The 25,750-nt window shown below is 44.2% G+C and overlaps 1 protein-coding gene across 1 annotated transcript in view; it reads left to right on the forward strand.

The window, feature by feature from the left end:
• trim3b (tripartite motif containing 3b) overlaps window positions 1–25,750 on the forward strand; it is a gene marked incomplete at both ends in the record, with an annotated part of 52,229 nt that overhangs the window by 10,399 nt on the left and 16,080 nt on the right. The window contains 10 exons of the mRNA XM_083637497.1: window positions 9,170–9,299; window positions 9,987–10,097; window positions 11,105–11,256; window positions 13,759–13,939; window positions 16,416–16,517; window positions 16,917–17,015; window positions 19,854–20,006; window positions 20,742–21,120; window positions 24,488–24,591; window positions 24,782–24,949. Coding sequence (XP_083493623.1) covers window positions 9,170–9,299; window positions 9,987–10,097; window positions 11,105–11,256; window positions 13,759–13,939; window positions 16,416–16,517; window positions 16,917–17,015; window positions 19,854–20,006; window positions 20,742–21,120; window positions 24,488–24,591; window positions 24,782–24,949 — 1,579 coding nt within the window. The remainder of the gene's footprint in view (window positions 1–9,169; window positions 9,300–9,986; window positions 10,098–11,104; window positions 11,257–13,758; window positions 13,940–16,415; window positions 16,518–16,916; window positions 17,016–19,853; window positions 20,007–20,741; window positions 21,121–24,487; window positions 24,592–24,781; window positions 24,950–25,750) is intronic.

Consider the following 25,750-nt stretch of genomic DNA (forward strand, 5'->3'; position numbering starts at 1 on the left):
TTGGGGGGTAACGCCATATTCAGTGCCATGGACCTCACCTCTGGCTATTATAACGTCACCATGGCAGAGGAAGACAAGAAACTCACAGCCTTCACCACACCCATGGGGCTCTATGAGTTCAACAGACTCCCGCAGGGGCTATGCAACAGTCCTGCAAGCTTCATGCGTCTCATGATGGGTATATTTGGTGACCAGAACTTCTTGACCCTGCTCTGCTATTTAGACGATGTGCTCGTATATGCCCCCAACGAAGCCGAAGCCCTCAAGAGGCTTGAAACAGTTTTCAGCAGGCTGCGTGAACATGGATTAAAGCTGGCCCCCCACAAATGTCAGCTGCTCCGGAGGAGTGTGAGATTCTTGGGGCATGTTGTGGATGAACACGGTGTGTCAACTGACCCTGATAAGGTCAAGGCCATTGCTTCCGTGACAGAGGCTGATCTTATGATGGAGGATGGCGTTACCCCCTCTCAAAAGAAGATCAAGTCGTTCCTGGGCATGATCATGTACTATCAGCAGTTCATACACGATTGTTCCCGCATAGCCAAGCCACTCTTCACACTGACTGCTGCACCAAAGGGGAAGAAAGGAAATGCACGAGCTGCTGCTGCATTCAGAAAGTTACATCCAAGTGATTGGGGAGAGGAGCATGGCCGCGCATTTGAACAGCTGAAAACTGCACTCATGGAGTCTGTCACACTCGCACACCCTGATTTCAGCCGACCCTTCCTTCTGTCTACAGACGCCTCTCAAGATGGCTTAGGTGCTGTATTATCACAAGTTCAAGAGGGAGAAAGTAAGGCACGTCCCATCGCATTTGCCAGCAAGTCACTCAACCGTGCTCAAAGAAACTACCCTGCTCATCGCCTAGAGTTTTTGGCACTGAAGTGGTCCGTCTGCGACAAATTTAGCCATTGGCTAAAGGGACACACCTTCACCATCTGGACGGACAATAATCCACTAACCTACATTCTAACAAAACCTAAACTTGACGCAGTTGAGCAAAGATGGATATCTAAATTGTCGCCATACAACTTCAGCATCAAGTACATACCTGGCAGCAAGAACATTGTAGCTGATGCCTTGAGCAGGCTGCCCTTTGTCCAAAATCGTGTCTGCCAGAGGCTCATGAAGGAGTCATATGAAGTGCTGTTGGATGAGTCACAACAAGTTCAAGAGGGTATAGTGCAAGAGGCGTTCAGGGTCAGTGCCAACCACCAGAGTGTTGAACTCCCACTCTCATCACAGAACTTGGAGCGTCTCTCTCTGAGCGACGATGCCGTGTCTGCAGTCCTGACAGGTCATGCTGAATGGGAACAAGGCTTCAGAGAAAGGGTGGTTTCTTGGCTCGCTCAAGACCTGGAGAAGCTAGTCCCGCCAGGTCAGGACACACTGCCCGTATTTTCACTCCAAGAGCTACAAGATGAACAGAGAAAAGATGTGACACTGTCGCAGGTCATCTCATTTGTCACTCGGGGGAGACGGCCGTCAAGAAGAGAGAAAGCTGGATTGTCAATGCTGGTGCTCAAAACCCTGAAGCAATGGCAGAAATTGACAGTGCTCGATGGTGTGCTGTACAGAGTGTGCAAGGACTCACTAACTGGAAGGAAACGTCATCAGTACATGGCACCCTCCTCCTTGGTCAAACGTATCCTGCGTGGTGTCCACGATGATGCTGGCCATCAGGGTCAGAGTAGGACCTTACATCTAACAAGGCAGAGATTCTTCTGGGCGGAGATGGAGCGTGATGTCAGAGAATATGTGAAATGCTGCAAGCGCTGTGTTGTCAGCAAGACATTGGAGCCTGATGGAAGGGCCCAGCTTGAGAGCATCAAGACCACGAGCCCCCTAGAGCTGGTCTGTATAGACTTCTGGTCTGCAGAAGATTCCAAGGGAAAGAGTGTGGATGTGTTAGTGATGACAGACCATTTCACTAAAATGGCCCATGCCTTCAAATGCTCTGACCAGTCCGCCAAACAAGTCGCTCGTCAGCTGTGGGATAGGTATTTTTGCGTCTATGGGTTCCCACAAAGGATCCATTCAGACCAGGGCGCAAATTTTGAAAGCCAGTTGATTCAGGAGCTGTTGCAGATCGCTGGCGTGAAAAAATCAAGAACAACACCCTATCATCCCATGGGGAATGGCCACACCGAGAGATTCAACAGAACCTTGGGGAATATGATCAGGGCTTTGCCCCCCAGGGATAAACAGAGATGGCCGCAGATGCTGCAAACGCTAACTTTCTCTTACAACTGTACAGCTCATGAGTCGACTGGGTATGCTCCCTTTTATCTCATGTATGGACGGATTCCCAGGCTGCCAGTGGATGTTATCTTCCACAATGTGGAGCGTGACAATGACATCACCGACTATAACAGTTATGTCAAGAGGATGAGGGACGACCTCAAGGAAGCTCTTGCCTTGGCCCAAGTCAATGCTCATGCCAGTCAGCAGCGTCAAGCAGGCCTGTACAACAGAGGGGCAAAAGGCATTGACATTGAGAAGGGAGATCAGGTTCTCGTGGCAAACAGGTGTGGGCGTGGCCGAAGAAAACTCGCTGACAGGTGGGAGTCTGCCCTCTACACAGTTGTCTCCAAAGACTCACGGTGCCACACATACCGCATCAGACATCCCAACACTGGGCAGGAGAAAACCGTACACAGGAACCTGCTTTTGCAAGCCAACTTCTTGCCAGTGGAAGTAGATCACGAAACTGAGTCATCCCTTGACAGTGGTTCTGCCCCAAGTGAAGAACATGGTGAGCTAGATGGAAGCCTCCTGGTGGCCGACTCTGAGTTTGACCGGTCAGAACGCACCGCCGACTGGGTAGCACAGACTGATCCCTCAGATGGCTCTTCAGAGATAGAGCATACAATCTCCCAACCCCCTCAAAGGCCCCTTGAAACCCCTGAAACAACCATTCAGAAGCCACAAACATGTGACAGTGGTAGGGTAGATGTAAGTGTCAACCCTAAAACAGATGTTTGTAGCAGAGGGAGTCAAAGTGCTGGGGATGAGACAGAGCTTCCCATTGAAACTGACACGGCTAGCAGTATCGCAGCAGAGACTGGTCTTAGTGAAGAACGGTCAGAACCAGGCGACTGTCACTCAAAGATTAAAGTAGCCAAAAGAGAAACTCCTAAAGTAGTCTCACAACCTCCCCCACGTGATTCAGTAGGTCACATTAGGACAAGGGTGGGCAGGTTGGTGAACCCAGTTAACAGATTGATACACAACATGACGCAGAGGAACACACAAACAAGCAATTTGGTCAGTGAGTTTGCCAAAACTTTATTCATGTAGTCACACACAGTTGTCACGTCATTAGGATAGTGCTGTGAATGTTCACGGTAAATGTATGGTCTTTCAATCTTCTGAGTGAGCTCAGTAGTTAGGGTAACAGTTATTTAATAATCATCCGTATGAGATTGTGTGTAGGGCACTTTCTTCAGCGAGTAGACATTATAGAAGTCTGGCCAATTTCTTTATGTCACTTTCCCTTTTAGTTGGGAGGCGTTTATGTTGCAATTAGAGATGCATAGAGGATAATTGTTACCCGGAATTCAGTTCTTAACCCTTGCTGGGACGGTTTTGAGAAGTTCAGAGGGGAGTATGTAGCTGAGTCAATGTTGTCCATGTTATTTTTTATTTTGTGAACATTCTCAAAACGTGTGTAAGTTATTTTCTGTTACAATATCGTTTTTCTGTCAATATCACAATGTGAGCATATATATAGTTCCGTTTTACCTCTTGTAGCAGGGGGGGCCGTAATTAGCGTGACACCACAACACAACACACAAGTGACGTTGTCGCCTTCTCCCGGCAGAAGTCGGAGAACTATTGTCGTGGTAAGCCGTGTGTTGCCGCTCTCATTTCCTTGTTTAACTTAGCATGTTAAAATGTCACATACCATGGGTGGAATAGTATGATATGTTGTGATAGAAGATTGCTAACATGCTTTTATTCGTTTTGTCATTTGCTTTGGTGGGAAAAGTACGTTTATTTCTGTTGAAATTGTCTTTGATCTTCACTCAATTGTGCGTGGCCTGTTGCAGGGGACGGAGAGAAAGCTAGTCACTGTGCTGTATTGACTGTGCCCCCTGCTGATCTTTTATAGGTATGGTTTAATGCTATTGCTGTTTAATACTGTTATCTGTACTTTTATGAAGGACTGCATTTGTTTAGCTTAATAAGTTGAAGATAGTGTCATTAAATATGCACTTTGTTTTATTTATTTATTTTTGTATGGTTACATGTTTGAACTAAAGGGTGATACAGTGACTAAAAACGAATTCTTTATTTTGTTTCAACAAGAATGAATGTACTCATTGAGTATTTTTGTTTTGTTTGTATTGTAGCTACTGACTATAAATATGTATTATGTAACCACATACAGTAAGGGTATACACTGAAATTATTAGTGTTATTTTATGTTTATTTTATGTTTATTTGTAAAAAAGAGAAGTCGGAGAACTATTGTCGTGGGGACGGAGAGAAAGCTAGTCACTGTGCTGTATTGACTGTGCCCCCTGCTGATCTTTTATAGATAAAACTGCAGATCCTGAAGCCTGGTGTCCCTGGTTTTATTGTGCAACCATTCTGCAACCGTTACACATGCTTATGGACGTCTTAAAGTGCTGTGTCCTTTGATTGGGTTATGGATGAGCCTGCCATGAGTTTTATTATTGTTTCTAATGATTCCACGGTAGAGGACTATGCTACAGTTTGTGGCATGTGGTTATTTGTTGTGATTTTAAGGTTTTACTTAACACAGATGGTTCTGACACTAAACTATATCACAGACATTTTAACGCAAAAACAAACTTCAGCCTGAGGTGAACTGCCTCAGTAGCTATCTTAACCATCTTAACCATCTTAAGCCATCAAGGTGTCTGACAACAGTACAGTAGCAGCAGTAGATTATCCAGATGATCAGAGGTTTGAGTCGCCACGCAGTTGTGGGTGTAGAGGTCGTACCAGAAGGGGCTGGAGACGCACCCCTGGGGCGCTCCTATGCTGATGTTCAGTGGGGAGGAGGTGAGGTTGCCCACTCTCACCACCTGGCGGCGGGCTGTCAGAAAGTCCAGGATCCAGTCACACATTGCTGTGTTTAGTCCCAGATCCTTGAGCTTGCTTACCAGCCTGGAGGGTACTATGCTGTTGAATGCTGAGCTGTAGTCCACGAACAGCATTCTCACATAGGTGTCCTTCCCCTCCAGGTGAGAGAGGGCGGTGTGAAGTATGTGTGCTACTGCATCCGCTGTGCTCCTGTTGGGGCGGTATGCAAATTGTAGCGGGTCGTGGTCCGGTAGTGTGGGGTGGATCTGTGATATGACCAGCTTTTCGAAGCACTTGCTGGCTATGGGCGTGAGGGCTATTGGGCGCCAGTCGTTGAGGCTGGTCACTTTCTGCTGTTTGGGAATGGGATGATTGTTGCTGCTTTGAAGCAGGAGGGAACTTGCCGGAGGGAGAGGGACTGGTTGAAAATGTCTGAATTGAAAAGTGTGAATACGCCTGCCAGCTGGTGGGCGCAGGCCTTGAGGACACGCCCAGGGATGCCGTCCGGGCCGGCCGCATTGGGGGATGGGTGGGGTGGTGGGGGAGAGGGGCGGGCTGTGGGTGGATAGGTAGGTGTAGGGGGGAGGTGGGGGTGGGTCGATGGGGGGGCACTGAGGGGTGGGTGGGGGTTGAGGGGGAGGAGAGGAGGAGGGGTGGTGGTGGGGGAGAGGGGGAGGAGAGGAGGAGGGGTTGTGGGGTAATGGGGGGGGGGGAAGGAGGGGTGGTGGGGGGGGGGGAGGTGGTGGGTTGGGGGGTGGGCGCTCTGGCAGAGGGGTCAAACCTAGCGTAGAACGCGTTGAGTTCGTCCGGCAGGGTGGGTGATGTGCTTGGGGTTTGCCGTTTCTCCCCTTTGAAGTCTGTGGCACTGTACATGCACTCGCATCAATTTACTTACCGGTAATTACTTATGTTCTTGCATGCTTATGGACGTCTTAAAGTGCTGTGTCCTTTGATTGGGTTATGGATGAGCCTGCCATGAGTTTTATTATTGTTTCTAATGATTCCACGGTAGAGGACTATGCTACAGTTTGTGGCATGTGGTTATTTGTTGTGATTTTAAGGTTTTACTTAACACAGATGGTTCTGACACTAAACTATATCACAGACATTTTAACGCAAAAACAAACTTCAGCCTGAGGTGAACTGCCTCAGTAGCTATCTTAACCATCTTAACCATCTTAAGCCATCAAGGTGTCTGACAACAGTACAGTAGCAGCAGTAGATTATCCAGATGATCAGAGCTGTATAGTGGTGTTGACAGACTTACTGGCTGGTTGGATAATACTCTTGGTTGTTCTTAAGACTGCAGTTGAAAATACAGATTGACCCAGATCCAATTACTGCAATATTTGGGGTTGCCCCTAGCAACAGTGGGATATCCAGACATCAATCAGATCTAATGGCCTTTTCAACATTACTAGCTCGCCGGCTTATTCTTTTTAGCTGGAAATCGCCCACACCTCCATCACACTCACACTGGATTCGTGAGGTAATGTCATTTCTTAAACTAGAAAAAGTCAGATGCACAGTCCAGGGTTCTCTGGAAAAGTTTGAAATGACTTGGCACCCCTTCTTAGATTATTACCATAAGGAATTTGACGCAAGAACTTTAGATTAGTAGCCCCCAACATCTCTACCCTACCCTCTTGTGCATACGTCTAACGTATGCACATGACATGTGCACCTATGTGCAATGAATATGCCACTGTCGTATAAGCCACCGACTTGTCTTATTGCTTATTGATGCCTATTTCTCATTGCCTTATTGCTGTCTTATTGCTTATTGATGCCTATTTCTTATTGCCTATTACTTATTGCTTGTTGCCTATTTGTACTATGTCGTAAACGGAGTCCACTGCACAAGAATTTCACACGTGGTACTTGTACCATGGAGTGACAATAAAAATCTTGAATCTTGAATCTTGAATCTTGAAAATCTTGAATCTTCCCACCCCCCTCTTGTTCTTTCCTTGTCTCTATTATTATTGTTTGTTTGTTTGTTTGTTTGTTTGTTTGTTTGTTACACTTGGTTGTCATTGCATCACAATTATTCAGGAGATTGTATACGTGTATGATATCATGCAACCTTGCACCTATTTTGTATTGTCTGTCTTCTACGGGGTTTGTTTTTTCTTGTTTGTATTGTTTAAAAACGAATAAAAACAATTTGAAATAAATAAGACTGCAGTTGACCAAAAGCAGATGAGACACTATAGTTGATGCAAAACTGTATGGTGTCGTCAATTGTCGGCAAGCATTATATAGCATGCTGCTGAAGGAACGACCTGCGGAACGACCTGCAGTCCCGTTTAAAACTGGTCTCTTCCATTCCTCTGTCCAGTTTTAAACATGCTTTATCTGAAGTTCTTACTTCAAGCTGCTCCTGCAGTAATGTCTAGTTTTACTTTGCCCTTTTTCTGTAAATTTTGTTTCTAGGCCATATGTTTTTACGTTCTTGATCCTGTGTTATTTATTACCCTTGGATGTGGTATTTTATGATGTACTTGGTTGTCCTTGCTTTTTTTTAAATGTTTCAGCTCTATAGCCCTGTTTTTATGTTTCCTTTATATGTACTGTAATTTATGTTGATTGTAACCTGGCTTGTAATTGCTGCCTTCTTGGCCAGATCACATTCGCAAAAGAGATCTTGTATCTCAAATGTCTTATCTGGTTAAATAAAGGTTAAATAAAAAATAAAAAAGTAGCACAAGTGCTGCACAGCCATTGGCAGTGTTAACCCACGAGACTCACTGAATGTTCACAGAAGAAAAAGACACGCAGCATGTGATGGAGACTCACTGAATGTTCACAGAAGAAAAAGACACACAGCATGTGATGGAGACTCACTGAATGTTCACAGAGGAAAAAGACACACAGCATGTGATGGAGACTCACTGAACGTTCACAGAGGAAAAAGACACACAGCATGTGATGGAGACTCACTGAATGTTCACAGAGGAAAAAGACACACAGCATGTGATGGAGACTCACTGAATGTTCACAGAGGAAAAAGACACACAGCATGTGATGGAGACTCACTGAATGTTCACAGAGGAAAAAGACACACAGCATGTGATGGAGACTCACTGAATGTTCACAGAGGAAAAAGACACACAGCATGTGATGGAGACTCACTGAATGTTCACAGAGGAAAAAGACACACAGCATGTGATGGAGACTCACTGAATGTTCACAGAGGAAAAAGACACACAGCATGTGATGGAGACTCACTGAATGTTCACAGAAGAAAAAGACACAGCATGTGATGGAGACTCACTGAATGTTCACAGAAGAAAAAGACACAGCATGTGATGGAGACTCACTGAATGTTCACAGAAGAAAAAGACACAGCATGTGATGGAGACTCACTGAATGTTCACAGAAGAAAAAGACACACAGCATGTGATGGAGACTCACTGAATGTTCACAGAGGAAAAAGACACAGCATGTGATGGAGACTCACTGAATGTTCACAGAGGAAAAAGACACAGCATGTGATGGAGACTCACTGAATGTTCACAGAGGAAAAAGACACACAGCATGTGATGGAGACTCACTGAATGTTCACAGAGGAAAAAGACACAGCATGTGATGGAGACTCACTGAATGTTCACAGAGGAAAAAGACACAGCATGTGATGGATGACAGCTGGGCAGCGGGCCATGAGTGCAGTCAGTGTAATTTCCATACTGCAGCTTAAATGTGCTGACTGCGGCCTTGGTTTTGGCTCGAAGGTGTCTGACGTTAAATAGATTCCCTCCGAAGGGCCATTGAACCTGTACCAGGATGAGGCCAGCACCCAACTCTGCTTCTGCACACACACACACGCACGTGTGTGCGTGCCCACACACACACACACACACACACTGGGGCTGTGGGTCGTGTGGATATTGACTCGGATCGACACTTATTCCATACTTGTTGTGACAGAAACACAGTTTAGGCCCTTTCTATTTAGCCTGACAGTGACATCTATCTCACTCTCCTGCTCCCCCTACAGTGTGAATACAATATGACTATAATGACATTACAATGCAAAACAGCCACTTAGTTTCATTCTCGGCATTTTTCTCTCTCTCCTCCTCTTCCCCGCTCCCCTCCCTTCTCCCTCTAGCTGTCTGCAGAACTACATCCCCCCAGAGTCTCTGACGCTTTCGTGTCCAGTGTGTCGGCAGACGTCCATCCTGCCTGAGAAAGGCGTTTCTGCTCTTCAGAACAACTTCTTCATCACCAACCTCATGGAGGTGTGACTCTTTAATAGCTTTTCCAGTCAAGTCAGATGCACACGCTTTTAGCAAACAGGATCGTCAAGGGCTTTAACAGAAGACAAAGGACAGGAACACAGATGAAAACAAGAGACAATGAAACAAGGGATAATTATAACAAGTATAACAAGTATCTGAAAGTCTAAGAAATGGGACCGTGCGTGTGATCAAAAAGCTGATCTGAAGCAGGCAAGTGTAGAGGGGGGTGCTAGGGGTGCCCGAGCACCTGCTCGTTTTCCCCTCATGCCCAAAGTGATACGTTTTTACACAGTGAAGGCAAGCCCAGCGCCCTTCAAGAAGAACTAATAACAATAAATTTAGCAATAAATAAAATGTCCGGACAGTTGTACGCATGTTGACCTTTCAACCGGAAGCTAAGTAATTGTCTGCGTCTCTGTGACGTGTGCAATACTTTTTTTCCAAGGATGGCGAAGGCATGACCCGCCCTTCTCTGCCTCTGATTGGCCTAGCATCAAACGTTGTTGATCCAATCACATTCGCTTGGCTATCCTATCCTGCATCTCTTGTCTCCTGCACCAATCAGAGGCAGAGATGGGCGGGTCATGCCTTCGCCATCCTGCCCCCTGCCCAGCTGCCGAGCTCCAATGTCCGCTGCCCTGCTGATGTAAATGCTTTTTTGAATAAAGTATGATGAAATGTCTTTAGGTCCTTCAAAGAGACCCAGAGTGCTCGAGGCCAGAAGCCTGCAGTGTGTTGGAGTCGGTGAGCGCCGCTGCCGCGGGGAAGCCCCTCTGCTGCCCAAACCATGAGGGAAAGGTCGGGATCCCTTGTGACTATATATTTTTTCCTGCTTCTATTTATGTGACGCTTCCATAGTCATTACCTCACTCAAACCCATCTGAACACTTTGGTTTTAGCAATTAGTGTCAATCAATCAATCAATCAATCAATACAAATACTTTCTTCATCACTCAAAGTGCAATTCAAGTCTGCAAGTTCATAAACAACAAGATACCACAATATACAATCATCCATACACATTTAAGCAAGAAGAAAACTCAAAATCTGTGTAATTAATATCACGTCTCAAATCGAAATGTAAAACAGTCAGGTCAAAATAAATCAAAAGTCCAGTATCAATTAAAATATCTTAAAGTAATCAAAATCTCTAGGACTTTTCAATGCAATGTGGTTTTAATAGGATATCAGATAAAAAGGAAAATAATCTGCACACTTAAATCTGTGCAAAAGACACTTTTATTTGCCGAGCTTTGGGTCTCTTAGACCTTCATCAGAGCATGAGGTATGCTTGAGGCAGGATACAACAGCACAAAAAAAACGCTTTTAAAACGTGAATCCTGAAATGCATCAAACATGACCGCATCAAGATCTTTTGTCACGATTTTAGAAACCTTTTCAAGTCATCAAAGCACAAGTCAAAGTCAACTCCCAGGTCAGTCACCAGAACCAAAGTCAAGGCTTCTCTTCATGCATCAAGTGAAGTCTCTATAGCAAATTACAACTGTGACTTGAGGCCGACTCCTGTCATGTGACTCAAGTCCCCATCTCTGCTACATAATAGGCCTATTATCCAATTCTGTCCAGAGGAATGTGTGAGTGCATTTATCAGCTGCGTCAGAAGACCTTTCTTCCTCATTTCTTTTACATTTACTGTTCACAATGGCCTCTGGGATAAAAACCAAACTTTCTTCTGTTTGTTTTACATGTGGGGCTTGCATTCCTAATGTTAGAGAAATAACTGATGTACCTGTCATGCCTAAAAACAGTGAAGGAGGATTTCAGCTGTTTTTCTCCCTCTGCAGGTGATGGAGTTCTACTGCGAGTCGTGTGAGACGGCCATGTGTCTGGAGTGCACAGAGGGCGAGCACCAGGAGCACGTGACCGTTCCCCTGCGGGACGTCGTGGAGCAACACAAAGCGGCCCTGAAGACACAGCTGGACGCCATCCGCGGCAGGTGGGGGGCCATACCTGGGCTGAGCTTAGTCTTATTATTTCCTTCACATCTGAGCTGAGCTTTAGTGTTATTATTTCTGTTATTATTTCCTTCACATCTGGGCTGAGCTTTAGTGTTATTATTTCCTTCACATCTGAGCTTAGTGTCATTATTTCCTTCACATCTGGGCTGAGCTTTAGTGTTATTATTTCCTTCACATCTGGGCTGAGCTTTAGTGTTATTATTTCCTTCACATCTGAGCTTTAGTGTTATTATTTCCTTCACATCTGGGCTGAGCTTAGTGTTATTATTTCCTTCACATCTGGGCTGAGCTTTAGTGTTATTATTTCCTTCACATCTGGGCTGAGCTTTAGTGTTATTATTTCCTTCACATCTGGGCTGAGCTTTAGTGTTATTATTTCCTTCACATCTGAGCTGAGCTTTAGTGTTATTATTTCCTTCACATCTGAGCTGAGCTTTAGTGTTATTATTTCCTTCACATCTGGGCTGAGCTTTAGTGTTATTATTTCCTTCACATCTGGGCTGAGCTTTAGTGTTATTATTTCCTTCACATCTAGGCTGAGCTTTAGTGTTATTATTTCTGTTATTATTTCCTTCACATCTGGGCTTAGTGTTATTATTTCCTTCACATCTGGGCTGAGCTTTAGTGTTATTATTTCCTTCACATCTGAGCTTAGTGTTATTATTTCCTTCACATCTGGGCTGAGCTTAGTGTTATTATTTCCTTCACATCTGAGCTGAGCTTAGTGTTATTATTTCCTTCACATCTGAGCTTAGTGTTATTATTTCTGTTATTATTTCCTTCACATCTGAGCTTAGTGTTATTATTTCCTTCACATCTGGGCTGAGCTTAGTGTTATTATTTCCTTCACATCTGAGCTGAGCTTTAGTGTTATTATTTCCTTCACATCTGGGCTGAGCTTTAGTGTTATTATTTCTGTTATTATTTCCTTCACATCTGGGCTGAGCTTTAGTGTTATTATTTCCTTCACATCTAGGCTTAGTGTTATTATTTCCTTCACATCTGGGCTGAGCTTTAGTGTTATTATTTCCTTCACATCTGGGCTGAGCTTAGTGTTATTATTTCCTTCACATCTGAGCTGAGCTTTAGTGTTATTATTTCCTTCACATCTAGGCTGAGCTTTAGTGTTATTATTTCTGTTATTATTTCCTTTACATCTGGGCTGAGCTTAGTGTTATTATTTCCTTCACATCTGGGCTGAGCTTAGTGTTATTATTTCCTTCACATCTGGGCTTAGTGTTATTATTTCCTTCACATCTGGGCTGAGCTTTAGTGTTATTATTTCCTTCACATCTGGGCTGAGCTTTAGTGTTATTATTTCCTTCACATCTGAGCTGAGCTTTAGTGTGTCTCTCTCTCTCTCTGGTCTCTGGTCCAGGATGAGAGCATGATTTTTGGCAATGCATGCTTGTTGTTAAAAAAAAAAGCTGGGGGTCCAAAATAGCACTTTTAACTTTTTGCCTAATTTTACAGTATGAACGGCTGTTCACACAAGATGTGTATTTCAGATCAAAACGCATTGGAAATCATGTTGAGAGCGCTTCCAATGCGCACAGACCAGTGCACAGAGCGTTTTTTCTTTTGGTGTTTTGTTTTGTTTTTCCCTGCCGTGGCGCACAGTACAGTTCAGGACGCAACGATCACACGGCCAGCTGGTTTCGTCTGTTTGATGTTCAAGATTCAAGATTCAAGATTCAAGATTTTTATTGTCACTCCATGGTACAAGTATCACGTGTGAAATTCTTGTGCTGTGGACTCCGTTTACAACATAGTACAAGTATAACAGGGCATATGAGTGCAAAAACAACAAGAGACACAACACGCAATAAGGCAGTATAGTGATAAGACAAGTCAGAGACAGTGGCATATTCACTGCACATAGGTGCACATGTCGTGTGCATACTTTAGACGTGATTCAACATTTTAAATTCGGCGTATTTGACATACAGGTGCAAATAGCATATTCCTTATTAAACATACAATTAAACTCGGCGTTTTAAATTCGGCGTATGTTGTTGATTGTTCGGACTGTAAACATGAAAGCCAGATTATTGGCATTTCTGGCAGCAGTGGAGGTTGAAGATCCCCCTGGCAGGAGAAGAGGTAGGAGGAGTGACATGACGAGCAGCGCGCTTTTCCTCCAAATGTTTAACTTTTTTCAGCAGACGCCCAGAGCGTTCCGCCAAAAAACACTAGCTGCCAGGAGCGCTTAAATGCCAGGTGTGGTCCTTTAAGCACTACTAGCGCGTCCTTACCATAGAGAATGAATTGCAGAAAGGCACTGGTTTCTCAAATACACACGTCCTGTCTGAACAGCCCCTGTGTTTTTTTTAGCACATATAGTTTTTGTATTAATTTTAGTTTCCCATAATAACCTTGGTTATGTATTTATTTTCAAACAAAAAGGAAATGTATTACCAGCACGCAGATTATTGTCTCAAAATGTAACAATGTTATGCTACATCTATTTAATTTCTCAGGCTGCCCCAGCTGACAGCAGCCATTGAGCTGGTGACGGAGATCTCCCGCCAGCTGACAGAGAGGAAGAATGAGGCAGTGGCCGAGATCACAGGAACCTTTGAGGAGCTGGAGCGGGCGCTGCATCAGCGCAAGACCGCCCTCGTCACCGACCTGGAGAACATCTACAGCACCAAGCAAAAGGTTAGTGTGTTACATATTATACACATACATGGATTCATGTGTACATAAGTATGCATGCACTCACACCAGTGTTGTAGTCAAGTCACTATATCTCAAGTCCGAGTCGAGTCTCATGTCCCCAGTCCAAATCCCAAGTCACCAAAGAAGAGTCTGAGTTGAGTCCCCATTACCTGAGTCCAAGTCCGGAGTTACTGAACATGAGCATGAATCCATGTAGGTGGAACATACATGCCTGCCCTCATAGTATTAATATAGCTATCAATATATCATGCCAAATGATTAGGGCCTATTACCAAAAAAAAACAGACCCACAAAAAAGTCGTTATCAATTAACAAGTCCAAGTCCTCTCCAACTTCTGAGTGAATGCATGAATGCTCGAGTCCAAGAGAAGTCAGAGTCATCACTGCTCAAATCCAAGTCGAGTCACGAGTCTTGAAAATGAGTCCAGGGGCCCTATCTTGGTACAGGCGATATCCCCTATTTGCCCTTGCTCACCTGTTTGCGCGTGCCTTAAAGCAGGGAAGCTTGCAGTCCGCCTAGTGGGTGTTATGCTGAGTTTTGCACCCCCGCCCGGCAGCAGCTAAACGCATCCCCACCTCACAGGAGCATATTGTAATGATTTATGCAGAAACATAACTGTTTAAAAATTATATAATTGTTTGGGTAGACGTGACCTCCCTGTTTTTAAGTTAAAACAGCCCCAAAATATGGTGGGGATGCAATTACTCGCGGGGGAGCATAACTCATCACAACAACAGGCGCAAGCACAGATTAGAGGCGTGCCAAATCATTTATGCACGGCGCAAACGGGATTTGGGCGGTGTTAAGCACCAGAATTATTCACAGGTGTGGCCTGGCAATGCCTGGGCGTTACATCAATCAATCCAGATTCCCGTCCTGCAGTCCCTGTAATACAGTTTGCGTGAGGCATGCTGTAATTCTCCCCATGCGTAATTTGGATAGGTGTAGGCCTATTGACTGTATATGTTATCCCTATCTCATAACGACACCATCACATCATATACCTGTTAAAAACATCTGTGTTTTGATGCAATTTGGGTTATTTCAAGACCCACCTCTTCACACTTGCCTTCACCTGCTAACCCCATCACTTATTTTCTATTTATTTTCCTATTACAAATGTACTTATTAAATGATTTTACTCTGTGTGTAAAGCGACTTTGAGTACTTAGAAAAGCGCTATATAAATTGAATGTATTATTATTATTATTATTATTTTGTTGACTGGGGTGGGACAATAGAAACGTGTTTGCAGCGGGTAAACACGATTAAAAAAAACACGATTTCAGACGGACAAGCCCGTCTTTATTGTCACACGATTACAATCAACACATGCACGGAGGGCCACAACACACGCATGCTGACGGTGGCCGGTGAAATTTGTCCTCTGCATTTAACCCATCCTGGCTTTGTCCTTTCCTCTGGGGGGCAGGCCAGGAGCAGTGGTCGCTTTCTCGTACAGCGCCCGGGGACCGACTTCGGATGTTGTCGTCACTGGTCGGATGGCGATCTGATCTTCTGCATGTTTTTAATGGGGGGGGGTTATATACGGAGGAACCCCCCTGGGGGAGCACGGGGAGAACATGCAAACTCCACACAGACAGAAAGGGCCTTACGACGAGATACCCCACCTGGGCAGTAGGCACTGAAGATATGGGGGGGAACACAACCACAGTGCCCACAGTGTCCCAGGCGAGAATCGAACTCAGGACCTTCTGACTGCGAGGCGACAGCTCTACCACTGAGCCACTGTGCCCCCAAATGGGGCACGGTGGCAGAGACAAAAGAAAAGATTGGAGAATTTACAGTGGACTCAATTAAAACTGGGTGAAACATTGAGCTGCCGACTGGTGCCGAGGACAGAGAGAGATGGAGAGAGCTTGTGACAGATCGGCTGTGGTGCCAACGACCCTCCGGGTTACGGGATAGCAGGTGAAGGTGAATAGCCTATTGCAAGTAGGCTACAATGTACAAGTTTTCTCAATTAATTTACCATAACCCCTCCTTGCGATGTGATAAAAGTTTCTCAGTAAATTATAGTTGATTGCCTCACCGAATACCCGATTTTAACAACAGAATTTGATGTCCTGGTGTGGCATGTCCGTGCGTAATGACGTTTCTGCGCTGCGCGGAGATTATGGTGCGCTCAAGCGCAGCGAATATTTTAGTGCCTAAGAAGTGCTTTTCAAAGCTCTTAGCGCAAAGTAATTGCTGCTGACGATAGGATAATGCCATCCACACATTTTAGCTCTGAAACGCCTGGTTTGGCATGTGGCACGCCTATGTCCAGTACAATTATAACAGGTGCACGCCCCCAATTTGCATTGTGCACGGCGTTAAACGAGCGCAAACGCTAAATTACCGCTTTTGGGAAGATAGGGCCCCAGGACTTCTTACTTAACTCTCAACCCTTGTCTCCCATTCCTCCTCTCCTTCCACTTGACTTGACCACAGGTCCTGCAGGCCCAGCTGTCGTCTCTCTTGCAGGGGAAGGAGCACATCAAGAGCAGCTGCAGCTTTACGGAGCAGGCCCTCAGCCACGGCACTGCTACTGAGGTGAGCAAGCCAACACACAGGTTACAGCACAGAGGGCAGTCAGCAGGCCCTCAGCCATGGCACTGCTACTGAGGTGAGCAAGCCAACACACAGGTTACAGCACAGAGGGGAGTCACATATTAAATGTAGCGTTACATTGGTACATATCATCTGTAACATTTACCAAAGCACAGGATGTGGTCTCCTGTGCCGTAAACTGAGCTGAGCATCCATGCAAGAAGACCAATTTAAATGTTAAAAAGATGATGCATTAAGTCATAAATGTTAGTATAGTGGGAATAGGGCTAAAGGAGCACAATGCATTGACATCCAAATGTTACAGGCTTGACTGAACAAACCATACTTTGCGAAATGGTAGAATCAAAAGTAAAAAATAAAATACGTGTTTTCGTTATGTAGGTGCTACTCGTTCAGAAGCAGATGAGTGAGCGGGTAACGGCTCTGGCCCGACACGACTTCCCAGAGAGGCCGCACCAGAATGCACATCTGGACTGTCAGGTACTAGCCGCTGTCTGTTCTGGAAAAAAAATAGGCATTGTGGTGTTACATAATAAGTCATAGTAAGTCAGAGCTAAACCAGAACTGAACAACATGTTAGGCTCCAGGTGAGGTGAGGGCCAAATCTGTACAGAGAACTCCTCAGGGGATCACATGGGAAAAATTGAATCTGTAGCACATGCATAGGCTGTCAAGTGGATAAAGGACATAATACATAGTAGTAGTATAATGTAACATAGAATGTGTAGGCTATTATAAGTACACTAGAATAACATAATTATTATAGCTTAATAAATAATTTGTCATAAGACATGTTTTTCTGTAGTAATCCTGTTGTGGCTGGCTGGTATATGCAGTAGATGTGATGTTGAACAAACTATCGAGGTTTCAATGCTGGAAAGTATGAAAAATGAATTTGAAAGTCTTGAAATGCTTGGGCGTAACACATGGGCAGAGTTAATGGGGGGGCCACCGGGGGCAGGCCCCCCCAGTAGTTTTTTTTTTTTTGCTCACCATTGTAAATCTCCATCTCACTGTCTGGCTGAATATGATCATACAATGTATATCCAGTTTGACAAGCATCACAGGTATCTCTTTGTTAAAGCTGTGACAGGGGGGCCTCTGACAGGGCCTTGCCCCCTTCCTCTGGAATGCCCTCCCCAGTCACATCTGACAGGCCAAAACTCATTGTCTTTCATATGTCATCTTTCCAAAAAAGCCTTCAAAACCCACCTTTTCACTGTTGCTTTTGACCTATAATATATATATATATTTTTTAATAATAATGAGTTTTAACTCATTGAGTGCCAGCCACTTTTGGAAAACGGATGCTCCCAGTGCCAGCCCTTTCAGAGCGTTTTCAGTGATTTCTCGAGGCCCACAGAATATTGTGTGATATTACTATGTAAACACCGAACACGCCCAAAGAACGATGAGACTCTATTGTATCATCAGCAATAAAAAGTTTATTGATATCATTTTCCGTTCTTTAGTTATCAGCCGGAGAAGATAGGTTGTTTTCAGCAAAAACAGACGTTTCAAACTAGAAGCTGAGATAATCAGCCTTTTGTGAAATGAAGCATTTCAAGCACATCACTGACTCTGAAGCTAATATTTTTTGATGTAGTGACACCTCAAAAATAATTTCCTTCAATAAAACAGCGAAAACAAAGGAATTTTGTTTGGCAAAATAATATTTTTTAGCTGCAACCAGCAGCGCTGGCCCCTGCGTGCGCAGACCCTACACCTTCTTGCTGGTCTTGATTTACTGCTGGTGGGCATCAGATATTCTAGCTTGTGTTTGTAAATCTGTCCATCGAGCCTCCTGCTGTCTGGGTCGGTGTTGTATGCTGCCCTCAGTGCCCTGCGTGCCCCACCCCCCTCAACTGCACACTCCTCCGTGGGAGTGTCTCTGGTGGCTCTCTGCTGCGTTTGCTCTGCACTGAAAAGTGCGCTATGCCCAGCTTTTTCACAGCGTTCCGCCGTTTTTGTCGCCGGCTCCCAGCGCTTCCAGCTGAGAATAATGTAACTTTTCAGAAAGACGCTGGTGTCGGCAACTAATCATGTGGAGGGGCTATCACAGCGGAGACGGAGGGGCTCAATTGTGGCAGCAGATTGGCTGCTGTTCACAGGCACAGCTAACGTTATGCTTCATGCATATCGATGCATACCGATGCGGTTTCCGTTTCCCCATGACTTCTTCTCTGTTTTTTCCTCACCTTTCTCTAATCTGGAGAGCACTGTCGCCACCTAATGGGTCCGTAAAATAGCTTATACTGTACACATTCGACATCTCCCATATTTTTACAGGAGATGCATCAGGCTTTGATCCACGTCCCACCGTCAAAAAACGCAATTGACGTCTTTAGACGTCATTGGCACTCTACGTTACTATTTGAATTGACGTCTTTAGACGTCATTGGCACTCAATGAGTTAATGTTCTGTAATTCTACCCACAATAATGAGTATTAATGTTCTGTAATTACACTCATATTCTAATATTTCTTATATTTCCATTCTCATACTCAAACAATAATTGCTAAATAATAATTACTTGACACTAACAATAATAATAAAATAATAATAAAAATAAAATAGAATAATAAATAATAAAACAACAATAACAATAATAATGACTTTCTTCTTATTATTATTATTGTTATTATTAGTAGTAGTAGTAGCAGCGGCAGCAACCTATTATTATTATTATTATTACTAATACTTTATTATTCAGAGACGAATTGTTGTAATTATTGTACAATAATAATTCCTCTAAATCTGGTTTCAAATGGCAAAAAAATTGCCAAAATGTTTTGCCGGCAAAGAGGGAGAGAGAGAAAGAGAGACCATGATGATGCCAGCCTTAAAATGAGATATTCCTCTAAATCTGGCTTCAAACAGGCAAAATTTAAAATGTAAAACGGCAAGTTTTTTGCACCGGCGTGCAAACGTCTGAATCCTGCACAAGTGGCCCCCCAAAGCTAAAAGTCTGTCTATGGCGTAACTCCAAAATGTTGGAGTACCCAGCAGCATGGTATCCAGTATAAAGTGCATACAGTTTTAAAGTGCTATAGGTAATACAAATGATCGAATCAGTGCAAATTCAGATGCCTTATGGCTTGGAGGTAGTGCTATCCCTGAAGTGAGATGTTTTACACGTGACACTCCTGTATCTCCTACTGTACCTGATGGGAGGAGGTTAAAGAGGTTATATGCCGGATCTGCTATGATTTTATTTTACCTTCCTGATTATTGGAGTGAAGAAATTCAAGTTTTAAAGTATTTGAAGAGAAGCACGAGGGGTTTGAAATGGAAATCCTGTCCTGTGTCCATGCAAGGTGGAGACTGAAGGTCTGCGGCGCTCCATCCAGAACCTGGGCGTGCTGCTGACCACGGCAGCCGTGGCCCACACGTCCGTGGCCACAGGAGAGGGCCTCCGCCACGCAGCCACCAGGCAGCACCACAGCATCACTGTCACCACTAAAGACAAAGTACTGCCTTTCAATCGCTCCATTTTGCTATTATTCTATCGTCAATTACAGACACGCTAGCCAGCAATTTATCATTTTGCTTTTGTTTGGCTTTCCTTGTTTGTTTGTTTTAGTCAGGAAAGTCTGGGGACATTTTGATATTTAGTTTTTGTCATTTCACTCACTTTTTCACTCTGGTTCTCTCTTGTTTCTTGTTCTCTTGGCCCTGGTCGCCAACGCAATTAAGGATTATTATAATCAAAAGTATATATGAGAAGCTTGTGATGTTAAATTGAATCCCTATTGGCTCAAGGACCGTGCACATTGGCTGCAGTAATACAAAGTGTGTGTGTGTGTGTGTGTGTGTGTGTGTGTGTGTGTGTGTGTGTGTGTGTGTGTGTGTGTGTGTGTGTGTGTGTGTGCGCATGCGTGTGTTTTACATGGTGTGGGTGAAAGCTGTTAAGGAGTAGGGAAGCGAGCGATTGTATTATGCAGAGATCTAAAGAATGTGAGGTTAGATTCTATATTGAAAAAAGTAGCTTCAGCAAATCAGATTTTTCATAAATTAATATTGCTGAACCGAGATTGAAAGTGACAAATAATTGTTATATTATGTTATGTTATATTTGAAGCTCATAGAGGTCGTGGCCTGTTTTGTGTTTGCAACCTGACACTCCACCTCTCTGGTGGCAGTACATGGCATCGTATTGTTGTATAATCTAGTAACGTCCGAAATCAATGCCCCTCTCGCTGTAGGATGGGGAGTTGGTGCGGACAGGAAACGCACTTTTAAAAGCAGAGATCACATCCGCCGATGGGAGCCGGGCTACGGAGCCGGAGATAACGGACAATAAGAACGGGACGTACGAAGTTGGCTATACGCTACGCTCTGAGGGAGAGTACTCCTTGGCCCTGTGGCTGTACGGACAGCCCATACGGGGCAGCCCCTTCCGCCTGCGGGCGCTCAAGGCCTCGGAGGTGCCGCAGGCCCCGGACGACGTGAAGAGGAGGGTGAAGTCTCCCAGCGGGACGGGCGGACACATACGACAGAAGGCAGTGCGACGGCCCTCCAGCATGTACAGCACCACCAAGAAGAAGGAGAACCCCATTGAGGATGAGCTCATCTATAGAGTGGGTAAGACAAGATGACATAACCTTTGGAGGCACTCGGCAGCTGGATGAGATCACTCTCACACGACAAATCCATCTTGCCACTCTAATCGGTTGGTTTGAGTCTGAACCACCAGTGGTTCGGACCAATCAGCATCCTACGAGGCAGCTACAGGCGGGCTTTAGGCGTGATGACAGCTGGAAGCGTCAAACAAAAGTAGAGCATGCACATCCACTCAGCATTGCAGGTGCAGGACAACAGACGATCAATAGCAAGTTAAAGAAGTAGAGTCGGCACACCGCATTGTAGACTTAACTTCCAGTTTATTTGTTGACGTTTCGGTCATGGCGACCTAGAAGCAAGCCCGTGATAGATGTGATAGACAGATGGTTCATCCAATCACCTGCCAGTTTTTTTTTTTTTTTAATGCTTGGCCTTTAAAAACGGCTTCCCGAGTGACTCCTTCGCAGATGGCTATGTGAAAACAAACCATCTGGCAGCGGCAGGTTAAAGATGACCTGTCCCAGTCAAAAAGGCCTTGTATCGGTCAGGCCTGGGTCAAATTATGCCATTGACAACTTTCCAGATATTATCTACCAGTAAATCACCTTAATTTGGTAAATCCATATCCTACCCATACTTAAAGCAAATTTTAAAAAAGTTTTATAATTGCAATTTTATTCAAATTGTATCATTAATAATAATAATAATACATTTTATTTATAGAGGTAGGTACTCAAAGACATGGGGGTTTAAAAGCAACACATTAAAAACACAATACATAATACAAATTTAAAGAAATACATACACATAACAGTGGGACAAAAACTGATGCTAGTAATTGTCAGAGATGGGCACTTGAGACTTGGTGACTTGGACTCGAGTCGACTCGAGTCCCTGTTTTGATGACTTGTGACTTGACTTGACAAAAACATAAATGACGTGAGACTTACTTGGACTTGGAAGTTAAAGACTCGAGACTTGACTTGACTTGAGAGGTGATGACTTGGATGACTTGTTTGTGTTTGTCTGTGTTTGTCTGTTTAAATAATTAAATCATAACGTAACATTGTCCAAGTTTCTCTGTCTGTCCGGTATGCGTCAGTCAGTGCATGGCGGGGAGTGCAAGCTGGAGAGGAGACGGAGAGAGGAGCGTGACGGACAGCCGCTCATCCAATCACGACAATGCTATAAGGAGGATCATGACTGAGTCATCCAATGACAAATTGTCATCCAGTCATGCTCCGCCTTATAGCATTGTCGTGATTGGATGCCTGGCCATTAATCAATCATCTCACTGGATTGCACACAGCTGCGATATTCTTCAAACAGGCAGAAGGGACAGGGGCGGAATCTAACAACGTTTGATGTTGTAGTCTGGCTGTCAGTGTTTCACTGTTTAACAGTGATTGAGAGGAAATATTTATTAAATACTTTTAGTCAGCGCTGCGCCAGCGCAGGCCCGTAGAGCAGGGGCGGACTGGGATCATAATTCAGGCCGGGCATTAGATACCAAGCAGGCCAGGCCGATACGGGCCGACGCGCGTGCCGGCGTCCTAAGGGCGCCGGCGAAAAATTTGGGGCCTTTGAAGCTCAATTTGGGCCGTTTGAAGCCCAATTTGGGCCGTTTGAAGCCAGATTTGGGTCGTTTAAAGCCAGATTTGGGCTGTTTGAAGCCCGATTTGGGCCGTTTGAAGCCCAATTTGGGCCGTTTTCATTCATTTTTTTTTCATTCATTTACCTTTATTTATTCAGGAAAGGTCAGTTGAGAGCGCAAGCCCTCTTTTACAATGACGCCCTGACATTGAAGAACAATTTGGGCCAAGTCCAATTTTACAATGAGATGCACCCACTTTAAACCTGAATAAAGTAATAAAACCACTAGTAAACCAGTAGGCGGCGCCTGGCCTGCTGTTCAGTGAGTGGCCTGGCCTGGCCTGCAAAAAAAAAAAAAAAAAAAAATTTTTTTTTTTTTTTTTTTTTTTGCAGGCCAGGCCAGGCCAGGCCACCGGGCATTTGCCCGACGTGCCCGATTATGCAGTCCGCCACTGCCGTAGAGGCCCGTAGACTATCGGTTCGATCTGTAGACTGCGAGCACGCCAAGAGATCTTAAAATATTATGCACAAGCTTGCGCAACAGGTGGTCTCCAAAGTTCCCAATCATCCTACAACTCGTTCTAGTTTTGAGATGTATATATACCCCGCCTGAAAATGTGCTTTAGACTTGGGGTGTTAATTCATAAAGTCAATTTTAAATTTTTATTTTGGCCAACATTGAAATATTACAACTTGTGGTAAAAATTTGGTAAAAAGAAATATTACTATCTACCACTTATTTAGCTTCATTTGGTTGCTTCCTTGTCAACCACAATGCATATTGGGACATTATGCAAATGTAGCCTATGTGTCAGCCCTGGGTTGGAGGGGGGAGAGGTACATGTTGTCAGCTGTGTGTGTGTGTGTGTGTGTGTGTGTGTGTGTGTGTGTGTGTGTGTGTGTGTGTGTGTGTGTGTGAGTGTGTCAGTCAACAGGTTCAACAATGCTTTTCTGCACTGGCATATATATGCTAGGTTTCCACCTAGCCTTGTTTATATTAATATGTTTTGATTGAGAAGAGGTAAATACTCTAAGTTTAAGCTATTTGTTTTTGTTTGATTACATTGTAGTATGGCTGTCAGCCTGTCACTAATTCACTGTTTAAAACTGACGTGGCAGATTTTTTTTTTTTACTGAGAAGCAGTTAAGAAATAAATAAGCGTTTATAAAGTTATTTGACTTTTGTTTGATTACATTTATTTCACTGAATATCAATGATTAGAACACAAATTAAATTCGTCATACTTTTTGAACGGGTAAGATACTGTAAATTGGCCAATAATATCACCACTATTAGACAGGTATTAATACCATGTCTTTTTTCTTTATAAACAAACGTAAGACTGCAGTATTTGGGCGTGGGGAAAAAAAGGGACTTGACTTGGGACTTGACTTGCCTTAACTAAGGACTCGACTTGACTTGACTTGACTTGACAAAACCTGTGACTTGACTTGACTTGACTTGCCCAAAACAAAATGACTTGGGACTTGCTTGAGACTTGGACCAAATGACTTGGGACTTACTTGAGACTTGGACTGAAGTGACTTGGTCCCATGTCTGGTAATTGTCAAATACTCTTTGATCCTAGGTCTTGCACCAACATGTAAAGTTCTGTGTAGAACATCAAAGCTAATGTATATGCACATGTAGGGCAGTGAAGTAAGACAGCCAAACTTTCTCATTCTTAATTATCCTTTAAGGGCAAATATTGTACAGTGTGACTAAATAGAAAATCATGGTTGATGGTTATGGTGCATACAGCATTGATTGAGTGTGTAACTGTCTGCTTACCAGGTTCCCGGGGCAGAGAGAAAGGGGAGTTCACCAACCTCCAGGGAATCTCAGCATCCAGTAACGGCAGAGTGGTGGTGGCTGACAGCAACAACCAGTGCATACAGGTGAGAGAGAGAGACAGACACAGAGAGAGAGAGAGACAGAGAGACAGAACCCCTACATGGATATCATTCAATGTGTTTCTGACCACTTATCAGGCTGTTCACAAAGAAAATACATTTTGTGCTATTTTGGGATCATGCCAAATTGGTGATCACTCAACAGACGGTACTTTGATCCACCTCCTCGCTGCAGGTATTCTCCAACGACGGGCAGTTCAAGATGCGCTTTGGGGTCAGGGGTCGCTCTCCAGGGCAGCTGCAGAGACCTACAGGCGTGACTGTGGACATGAACGGTGACATTGTGGTGGCCGACTACGACAATCGATGGGTCAGCATCTTCTCCTCAGACGGAAAGTTCAAGGTGAGGTCTCTACACTTTTCTTTCCCTTAAATGTCATTGGTTAAGAAAAATCCTCCTTGGATGACTTTCAAGGTCCTTACACACCGAGCACGTTTTTTTCGTGCGATTAATTCGCACGTCAATAATATTTTCCGAACCTATATCAGTCAATGCAACCGTGCATACCAACGGCGAAGTTTCGCCCAGCGTTATTGCGGTGTTTATTTTTTCGAACCACGGTCGATTTTTCAGAAATTCGCTTCCGACGTGTATACATCTGTGGCTGTGATTGACAGGTGGGTCAAAACTCACATCGCAATTTCGTGCCGTATATTCGCATCGCTCTTGATGTGTAAGGACCTTTAGCCATTCTTTCTTATGAAAAACAAATTCAACAAAATATCAGTTATAATATAACTGATATTTTGTTGAAGTAGAGTGTGAACCATGGACCTATTATAAGATGGACTGGGCATTGTTCCCGTTCAGTGAAGCCGCTGCATGTTAGATCGCCGCTCTGGCGGCTGAATCCAGTATTAGGTCACAAGGCCCGCCTCCCCATGTTAGTGGATGGGAAAATCACAACCGAAATAATCACAGTATACGTCAGATAATTTTTTTCCAAAGGTGGTTTGTATCATTTTAGATACCGTAGTCATTATCATGCTAATGCCTGTGCAAGTGGTCATTATCATGCTAATGCCTGTGCAAGTGGTCATTTTTCTGATCAATTTGTTTTTAAGTAGTTATTTGACATATAAAAAGGGATAAAAATGGATGATTGACAGCTGTGGCAGCCAGTCTCAAGCCGTCATTGGCTGG

This window comes from Poromitra crassiceps (assembly GCF_964638095.1).
Source record: "Poromitra crassiceps genome assembly, chromosome: 1".
Classification (NCBI taxonomy): domain Eukaryota; kingdom Metazoa; phylum Chordata; class Actinopteri; order Beryciformes; family Melamphaidae; genus Poromitra; species Poromitra crassiceps.